The sequence below is a fragment of the Gymnogyps californianus genome, chromosome 8 (assembly GCF_018139145.2).
Source record: "Gymnogyps californianus isolate 813 chromosome 8, ASM1813914v2, whole genome shotgun sequence".
In the NCBI taxonomy this organism is placed as follows: domain Eukaryota; kingdom Metazoa; phylum Chordata; class Aves; order Accipitriformes; family Cathartidae; genus Gymnogyps; species Gymnogyps californianus.
The window spans coordinates 16,905,898-16,916,326 of NC_059478.1; the positions used below are offsets into that span (position 1 = coordinate 16,905,898).

Genomic DNA, 10,429 nt, shown 5'->3' on the forward strand with positions numbered 1-10,429 from the left:
CAAAGGGCTATCACAATGATCAGGAGGGTGGAGCACTAGCCCTATAAGGAGAAGCTGAGGGAAGAGGGCTTGATCATCCTGGAGAAAAAGCAGCATTGAGAGAACCTAACAGCAGCTTTCCATTACCTAAGAGGCCACTGAGGAGACAGTCAGACTCTTTACAGGGGCACACAGCAGAAGAGAGATAACAGACATGAACTGAATGGGGGAGGTTCTAACTGGATATAAGGAAAAAAAATTTTAAAAAAAATAGTTTAAAAAAATCACTATTACAATAACAGAGCATTGTAATAAGTTGTCCAAAGACTGTGGAATCTGTCATTGGACGTTTTCAAGATCTGACTGCACAAAGCCCTCAACGACCCAGTCTGAAGCCAATGTGGATCCTCCTTCGAGCAGACATTTCGATTAAGTGACCTCTTGAGATGCCTTCTATCCTAAATCTTTCTATGATTTTACTTTTTTTTTTTTTTTTAAAAAAAACCATGAACAGGTGTCCTGGTTTCAGCTGGGATAGAGTTAATTTTCTTCTTAGTAGCTGGTACAGTGCTGTGTTTTGGATGTAGTGTAAGAATAATGTTGATAACACACTGATGTTTTCAGTTGTTGCTAAGTAGGGCTTATCCTAAGTTAAGGAGTTTTCAGTTTCCCATGCTCTGCCAGCAAGCAGGTGCACAAGAAGCTGGGAGGGAGCATAGCCAGGACAGCTGACCCAAGTTAGCCAAAGGGGTATTCCATACCACAGAATGTCATGCCCAGTATACAAATGGGGAGGAGTTGGCTGGGAGGGGTGGATCACTGCTCGGGCATCAGTCAGCAGGTGGTGAGCAATTGCATTGTGCATCACTTCTCTTTTCTTGGGTGTTATTTCTCTCTTTGTTTTGTTATGTTCCTTTTCATTACAGTTATTATATTATTATTAGTTAGTACTACATTTTATTTTACTTTAGTTATCAACGTGCTCTTATCTCATCCCATGAGTTTTACTTTTTTTTTTCCCCCGACCCTCCTCCCCATCCCACTGGGAGCGGGGAGAGGCGAGTGGCTGCATGGTGCTTAGTTGCTGGCTGGGGTTAAACCATGACAACAGGCTAGAGATATAATGGGACATGTGTCACCTGAAGAAGTTTCAGGAAAAGCAGCAACTCAGGTGTAGCCTGCTACCCGTTATTTAACTGCACAGATCTATTACAGCAAACATACATGCAACAAGCAAAGAAAGGTATCAGCAGTACTGGGATGACACAACTACACCAAACTTTTCATTTATACATGCATGGTAACTGAATACCAACTCGCTAAAGATAAGTAAATAGGCAAGTACTTACCCAATAGACAGTAGGCAGTACAACAAAACACCTTTCCCCAACATCGAGAAACATGGCCATCCAAAACAAGCAAGATGTTTTAAAGAAACTAACAAAGAGTTTCAGGACTCTGTACAGGCATTTGGCAGCTGATCGTACTTCGAGGGCAGCAGTGTAGCACAGGGGGGAGGCAGAAAACTTCATGACAATACCATGCAATTTCAGTCTCCAAATAAGTGTTGGTCACAGCACTCAGTCTTTAGGTTTAACTCTATTTCCGTACTGGTGAAGCTATTCTCTCTAAAGAAACATGCAACAATGGTGGTTACTCAAAAAGGATCATTCTCAATGGCACTGAAGAAGAAAGTGGTTTGAGAAACTGGGAAAAGCCTTCAAGAGGCCGTTGAGTCTAGTTACTGACAGGTCTCAGGAATACTAGTTCTGTGGTATTTACTAGGAAACAGGAAAAAGTTAAATGATTACTGTCTCTAGAAATACCTGTCTCCTTCCAGAACAAAGTTCAGTGGAAGCAATCTACACCGAGCTAAGCATAACAGGGAATTGCAGATGAAGAGAGAAATAAGCAAGACTTCCAGTTTAATGACAGGTGAAGAGGAAATAAGGGTTTGAAAATGTTATGTTGTGCTTAACTGCAAAAAAGCTACAAATTTTCAGGTCATGCTACCTTCCTTCTGTAGAGTACGATGACTAGCTTCTGCCGAACACAGTGCAAAGGAAGAATATCTGTTTTAGGGTTAAGTGGAGCTTTTCAAACAGTTGTTACCTCTAAGCAACCTTTCTATTTGTATTTTGCAGACCTTACATTCTAGAATGGCACTGGGCAATTTTCATAGCTTTTAAAAAAACCACAAAATAAACAACTTTGTAATAGTTCATGATTATTTGTGCAGTTTTCACGTTAGTTTTGCAGTCAAGATACTACTGAGACATTGTAAAGACAGAATACAATTCAAATGACTAAAGATGGAATGCAACAGCATACCTTGTTACAGTGTGAAGAAGTAACAGCTATAATGAGAAAAGTATAGTGTCGCTCGTAGCACACTCATTGGTAGACATAGCTTCATATCGCATACCCCACACAGAGGCATAGAGAGCAACAGTACAGTTATTTCAGGTCAAGGGCAGCAACCTTACTCAGAAGCCTGGGCACAGTCCAAAACCATGCCCGTTTATGCAGTACACCCTGAGCACACACAGAAACCAAGGGCATAATTTTCTTGGCTCTAGGTTGGTGACTAGTTGCAGCATAACCAAAAATAATACGAGGGGAATGCATTCAGGCAACCAAGAAGGGGACTCTGAGAAGGTCACAGACAGCTATGTCACTGCAAGCAGGCTGCATTGCTAAAGCTCAAAAAGTTGCTACAAACATTTGAGAAGGCAACAAAGCAGAACTGTTGTAAAGGAAATTCTAAGTTTCAGTAGAAGTCTACATCTCGATAACAAAGTAACATGTAAAGAAAAACCTTAGAGCTATTAGTTTTTCCGTAAGCTTGTGCTCTGGCCTGAGCTGTGGCTGTAGCTCTCCCTCATGGATAACAGCAGAAACAGACTTCTAGCTAGTTCCCTGCAAAGTGAAAAAGAAAATAGTTTCACACTGTTACACACACTTACACTAGATCTTGGCTTAGACAGCAATCATTTTATGCAACCTAATAAGAGAGAAACCACTAATTAACTACCGAGGCCCAAAACAAAGGCAGTCTGAATACTAGGAGTAGGACTGAGTCATCTGGTTTCTCCTGTCTCCATACCCTCCAGCTGCAGACAGGTTTTCTGAGCCCCAGGCAGGTTTTTCTACAAGATTAGATTTTAGATGCATTTTCTAGTAATCCTATCTGTATGTTTTGTCTTTTTTGTTTTGGTTTGGTTTTTTAAATGCTAGTGCACTTACAGCAAGTCGTGGACTGAACAGTCACATTCACATTCTGGATAAACCTACTTTAATGTAGCTGTGTAGAGATTTTTTTTTTTTTTTTGACACCTGCCACCTTTTCGCAAAGCAGCACAGGTTCCCTTTAAAGCTTTTACATACATGGAAGCAGTCTATTAATCTGCAGCAATATAATTTCACCCTTCTTGTCAAACAGTCATGGGGGACTCAACTAGAACAAGTCCCTTCATGCAAAGTACACTAGCAAGGCTCACCCAAACATCTTCAGAACCTGAAGAAGCGAGGCAAACTAACAAGAGAGAATAAACATCCTAAATATACAAAAATGGAATAAAAATGCATGACTTGCTTCAAATTACAACTGCCGCTTGCTATGTTTAAACTTCTGCGTTATATTTGAAAGCTCCTCCAAATGTTTGAACACGTGTCTATCACTTCTGAACGTACTTGTATCAATCAATGCCAAACTGTAGGTTCATGGGCAGTCCAGCTGATGACATAAGCAGAACATCTACTTCCATTCTGTCAAAAGAAAAAGGCTGAGAAGCCAAATGACAGGCAAGTGCATACGTTGTGTGTCACCTAAGATGAACTCTGTAAAACCTTATTTGATATACACCATGTCAACAACTCTGTTGACCTCTCTCAACTCAAATGAGCCTTTCTCCTTGCTTTAGGCATGTCTAACCTCTAAAGCCCCAAGCACACATTCTTCCTCCCTCATGCATTTTTCTTCTCTACAGGAGGGATGCCAAACACTTGGGTTTCAGTAGTTCAATTTATACAAAATTAGATGTCCATATCTTAGCATCCTCTTGGATTCTAATGGACACGGCTGGGTGATAGGAAAGGCCAGCACGTCTAGGAGCAGATTCTGAAATCTTTTCTTTTGTCACCTTCCCATATACTACAAATTCCTTCCTATTAACTCCATTCTGTTTATTCTCTTTCCCTAATGACGCAGTTCCAAACTCTTTACCCTAATTACCTTCTATTACTCCTTTCAGTCCCTTCTTCCAGCAGAAAGCTGTATGAGTTAAAAATCTTCTTTCTGAAAGTAATCCAAGTTCATTCTCCATGTGTGTATTTTAAACTACATGGATATTCAGGAACAATTCTCAATAGAGGGATAACAGACAATATCCAGCTCCTTTATGTAACACACCTTAAGGTTTTATTTCTGAAGCAATCAAATCCTAAGCAAATATTGTGCTGCTTCTTGTTTGAGGCAGTAATGTTTAATATTCAAGACAAAGCCCATAAAACAGACACAGGATTAGATTTTTGTGGATGAAAGGTAACATATAACTTCATTTTATTTTACACATGTTGTACATTATGGACTTTTTTCCTTTTACAATCCTATACTGTATAACCCTATTTCAGCATTTACCATCTTTTTGAGTGTTTACATTTAATATGGGTTTAGTGTCTTTGTTTGAAGAACTACAATGTTTAGGTGAACCAAAGCAGAAGTGTAAAGGTTGGAGGGCAAGGGGGTGAAGAGGGGCTCAGCATTTCAACAGTTTTGGCCATTTTTTTTAATATGGCACAAATATGAACTACAATCCCCACTCATGCATTGTCAGTAAGGTTAAGATCATTTGCATTCAACTAACATAGTAATTCACAACAACAAACTGCTATCCCCTAGTAACAGCAGCTGTTAAAAGAGAAACATTTGTTGTGTTTGCACACAACCAGACAGTACTTGTATTACAGCACAAAACATCATTTAGGAAAATAGTAAAGATTAGTTCTAAGTTTTATTTCAATACTTTTTATTACTTGGAAAAAAAGAAAAATCCATTCCAAAAATCAGTCTTTTCAGACCTTGCTCAGCGACAAAGTCTTGGGCGTTAAACTTTTTTCTTGATTTTAACTGACAGGGGACAAAGTATAAAGAATACTGACCTGACTTCCACTGGTTTTCCTTCATTCTGCCACTCTATAAATCTTTCTCCAATACTCAATAGTGGAAAAAATAGAACCACTGGTCTTTAAAACAGATTTTATGAGTTATTTCCCTAAATGGAAGCAACATTTTCAACTGTCAAGACACTGATCATCAATGCTGGAGTCACTTCTGTTTGCAGAAACAGCTCATGATGGATTAAAGTCATGATTGTTTTTTCCTGTATCTTATACCCAGGATAATGTAGTTTCTCAAACAAGACTTCTTATGATTCTAAAAAAACCCAAATACTACAACTGAAGTCATAATTGCACTTACATATAACAACTTCCCCCCCTCCCAAGAAGAAATGAAGCTTTTCCAAGGAAAGACTTGTTGAGGAAAGCAACTCGAATAGAGAAACAGCGCATTTTTCTTTCCGTGCTTTACTCCAAGGAAGTAATATGGAACACTAACAAGTTACTATAAGCAAACAGTTCTATGTTGTTCTATTTTGGAGGATTTTAGGAAGTTGTGGTTAAAATATATTGTAAACTGCAAGTGATACTACCTCTCAGTTCTGCAGAACTGATGAGCGATGTAATAGCTCTTACAGAAGAACATGTGTGACTAATCCAGCTAGCACTAATTAAGTGATCTTTGACCTACTAAGGTAGGTTAGCATAACACATACAGCTTAATTATTCATACATTACTACTTGATATGAGTTGCACTGGACCTTGCCCCTATTGTCTGACAGCAAAAAAGTAGGTCAAAGTTGCCTCTTCTTTCCTTCCTGCTATCATTTCTATAACTGATTATTCTATATCAAAATTAACAGACACAATATAAGAAGTCTGTATAAGATAACTTTTTTGTTACACATTCAAACACATTTGATTTGCTAAAAGATTTTTAAATTTTTTTTTAAATTTGTGTGTTATTGTACTTTTCAACTTTGGCCAGCATTGATAGTGAACTATTGCTGACATTCCAGCAAAACTTAAAAGCAGCACACAAAATAAAACAGAAAACAGACAGTTATTCCAGGAAAACATGATATAATAGCATATCTTATTTTGAACATAAAGTATGTAGAAGCATAAACACTTAAGTGTGTATTCTTAAATAAACTATGCTAGGAAGGAAGAAGTTTTGCAGGTAGAGCTTACAGTTGCACCAGAACACTTCCATGGTTCACTTGAATGTGAAGGCCAGTGTTTTGCTGTTTATATTCAAATCTGCACTCACCTTTGCCCTTACGAAGCTCAAAACTAGAATTTCACCTTCTAGAATTCAGGAAGCTGAAATTCATCTCACACTAACATGACACAACATTTTCAGGCATTATATACCAAGGTTAACAAAGGAATTCACAAATATAAACCTAAATCACCACTATCGCTCACACACTTTACTCAGTTAACCTCAAGCAGCAGCTACACTTCCAGCCCTCTTCCAGACTATCTAGATTGTCAAGTGAAATTCTTCTCCATAGGAATAAGTAAACAAATTTAGGACAGCCGTACCCTCCCAACTTCTCCCTCTTCCCAAAGAGGCAGAGAGAAATATAACACAGAAATTAGAGGGTACACTAGGCCCTTGAGATTTTTACATTACTGCACAAAGGTTTACCATTTGTTATTATCCGTCAGCATCATATACCACCACAAGTGTGATAGAATATGTAAAGATCTGGCACAATGACAATGGTTTCCAAAAGTATGCTATAATTTACATTAGCAACAAAGCATTAAGAAATGAAGATACATGAACTAATGAGACTAAAGGAGGATGAGGCAATGGTAATAACCGGATGCTTTTGTCTAGGCTGGTGGTATAGGCAATGTCGCTTACCTACTGCCTAGTCTTGATAGGTAGCATTCTGTAAGGCTCCTCACAGGGAATCATGGAGAAAAGAACAAAGACCAGTGGGCAAAAATCATCCTCAAAAATAGCATTCAAGTAACAGCACAGCTATTATTGAAACAACTGAATGTTGGATGTTACGAGTTTGGAATCTATGGCCACAATACAGTACCAGTAGTAAATAAGACCTAAGCTGTGGAGGGACTCAAAAGCGTAAAGCAACACGTATGCACAAGTGGAACAATCAAGTCTGCAAGCATGGTACTTATTTTAGCAACTGTGTTTCTAATAGATTTGAGAATGCAAAATGGCTTGAGAGAGGAAGACGACAGAAGTAAAGGACAAGGTATCAGAAAGACTGCAGTACAGATAGAGGAAAAGGGACAGATCAGGTCAGGCTCTCACAACTCCATTCAACTGCTGAATTAGCTGGAACATAATTCCTAAGTTATCTCCACTCTCCAACTCTCACTAATCTTGTAATAGCGTTTGGTCCTCCTAACACATACGAATGCCTCAGATTTTTAAAACTGTACCCAGCAAAATCAAAGATTCATACAGGAAGGACACATTCCAAATATAGTCTTCAGCATTAAGGCTAATGCTCACTTTCAGTATATTGACTCTCAAGCTAATAGATGCATTGCCATTGTCAAGTTCTGCAGATCAACATCAGAAGATTTGCAAGCAAAATACTTTATGGGGACAACCCAGGACCCACATCATATTTATTTAAGGGATAAGGAGATTACTCTGGACAAGTTCTAGCCTGCTCCTGTCAACTGAATGCTATTAGTAGTCGGAATATACTAAATGCACTTCAAAACTATGCTGGACTTGCATCTACATTTGAAGATGTGCTCCGATCTGAATGTAATCTAGTTTGTGGGCTCCAAAAGCACTCCTCAATAAAGGCAGAGCAAGGTAAGCGTGGACAATTGTCAGATTCACTTTAAAAGAATACTCTTGATCTGAATTAAAATGTAGATGCTCCCAGAACATCTGCATGGCCTAGTCTTTCTTACAAACAGGATATATTAAGTGTGAAAATCTTGCACTACAGTGTCAGTAACCCTCCCAGCTCACCATTTCTATGCCCTTCTATACAGCTTTTCTCCTTTTTTACAACAGTATTTCACTAAGTTAAGCAGAGATACCTGAAAAATATCATCCCTCCCTACGATTTTGATAGAAGAATAATTCTCAGCAATAGTTTGCAATCTTGTTGTTTCTACTCTCATGCAAACAATGTAAGGTAGCAAATGCATGAATTGTCAGAAATTGATACGCTGGTGACATGTTATATGACAAAATTACCTAACTTCATGAAGCTCTTAAAGATATCATGTGTATGAAAGGAATTAGGTAAAATAAAACTGGATTGTTGCTTAATCACAGGTATGTTATTACTTAAGTCTGTTGAGTAAGTCCATTTCACCATCAAGATCTAGCACCAGGGTAAGTTTGTAGTGACTACACAATATCTAACTGTACTACCGTAACGTACCAGGTCTTTAGCATATGGTCAATAATCTACAGCCACAAATACACCAAAATCGTGAAAGGACTGAGTCTGAGGTATATTCTTCATCTGCCACACTTTATGGTACCTAAGCGCTTCATAGGAGATTAACAAATACACACCCTAGCACACGTATACCAGTAAGGCATCCTCACAGGCAACATAACCAGATACTACCTCTTTAAAATTGTTATCCCTGTACCCTACTGCCTCACGGCAGCATTAAAACAACAGCTGGGGTCCATTATTTGCCTATGCAGATAGGGCATCCTAGGACATCCCTAGAAGTCAACTGTTCATTAATATGAGTTCACAGTCAGGAAAATGGAGAAAACGAATATAATTTGAGTAACAAGGTGCTGGCGGTTGGATACTCGCAAAAGCGGCATCGACTGCACCTCAGGCGAGGCGGGAGAGGGAAGCAGCCTGACCCCTCTCCGCAGGAGCCACCTCCCCGGGAGGAAGGTGTCGGCAGCAGCGCCCCGGAACAGCAGGGACGCGGGCTGCCCCTCCGTCAGGCCGACACCCGATGAGGGCGACCACAGCTCTCGCTCGCCTCGGCCTCCCAGCGCTCGCACTGCGGCTCGACCCCGGCGCCCCTCCCGCCCGCGCACCCCAGGCCTGGCCCCTGGCCGCCGGCCCCGCCGCTCGCTTCCCCCGGCCCTCCCCGCTCACCCGTGCTGGGCTGCCGCCCGCCTCTTGTTGAGCAGGCAGAGGAGAGCGCAGGCGGCGGCGGTAGCCCCGGCGATGGCGGAATGGCGCACGGTGAGGTACTTGCTGTAGGCGGCCATGGTGCGAGCGCAGCCGCGGAGCCCAGCCGAACCGAGCGGAGCCGAGGCCAGCCGAGCAGGCGCGGGGAATGCCGGGACGGGGGCGGGCCCGCCCGGCCTCTCCTCCGCCGGCGGGACGGCCCGCACCGAGCGGCGGCGGGCTTTGCCTGGCGAGCGGCGGCGCGGGCAGGTTGTGCAACGAGGGCAGCGGTAATTAACGCTCCTTCCCCATCTCCTGTGCCGGTGGGCGCGCCCCCGCGGCGGGGAGCGGGTGAAAGGGAAGGGGCGGTTTCCTCCTGTGCTAGCGAGGCCGGGCTTGCCGCCGGCTGTCCTCGCCTGGAGGCCGGGCTGAGGAGCCTGGCGGCTGGGCCTCCCCCTGCGCCCCGCGGCCGGGTGGCGCCTCGGCCTCAGCCTACGTTTTTATTTTCTCAAGCATCCTCGGCTTGGCACCTCCTGCCGTGTGGGGCTCCGGTCATTCGCTTCCACGGGTGGTCTTTGTGCAGGTGTGCGGTGTAATTCCTGAGTGTGAATTATGCGTGCCATATAAATGTGGAGATAATACGAAATAAACCTTTAAGAGAGACTTTGATGTAAGTTTTGCCACGCTGTCTTTTTTTTTTTTTAGCGGCATGAGAGGAGCTGCCAAGATTGACTTTCAGACAGAGGGTGGAATGAGTTGTCACCTGTGTAAGTCCAGGAAAACAATGCCTAGCACAGGCAGGGCCACACCAGGTACAGTGGGAGATACCAGCCAGCCTTCTCCCACAAAACCTGTTATACTCGCGCAGGTGCTTTTTCCAGCAGAGTTAATAACAGTTTGCCAAGTCGAGCTATACCAGCAAAAACACCATGCCAGCATAACTGTATTTACACTGGATCTTCCCCTGTGGTCATATCCCTCAGAAAGACACCTGATAATGTATATGAAGTGGCTGTACTTTCTACAGGAACTGGTCAGTTATATATTTAAACCCTGTATTGGTGCAATGGTTAACACTGAAATGACAAAACAATTTCTCTGGTCAAACTTAAATGCAGATCAAAATGCGGTTAGAATCAATGTATCTGTTTTTAGTCTAAAAAAGGTTTTCATACAGGCTTTTAAAAACATTTGAATACCTTTAAATGTTGTGCTTTTGTTATTGTAG

General features: G+C 41.7%; 1 protein-coding gene across 3 annotated transcripts in view; it reads right to left on the minus strand.

Annotated features, from left to right (window-relative positions):
• ABCD3 (ATP binding cassette subfamily D member 3) overlaps window positions 1–9,346 on the minus strand; it is a 31,747-nt gene extending 22,401 nt beyond the window's left edge. For all 3 annotated transcript variants that reach the window (XM_050901293.1, XM_050901295.1, XM_050901292.1), the window contains exon 1: window positions 9,187–9,346. In XM_050901293.1, the coding sequence (XP_050757250.1) occupies window positions 9,187–9,302 (116 nt within the window). In that variant the 5' untranslated portion in view covers window positions 9,303–9,346. The remainder of the gene's footprint in view (window positions 1–9,186) is intronic.
• Window positions 9,347–10,429: the final 1,083 nt, after the last annotated feature.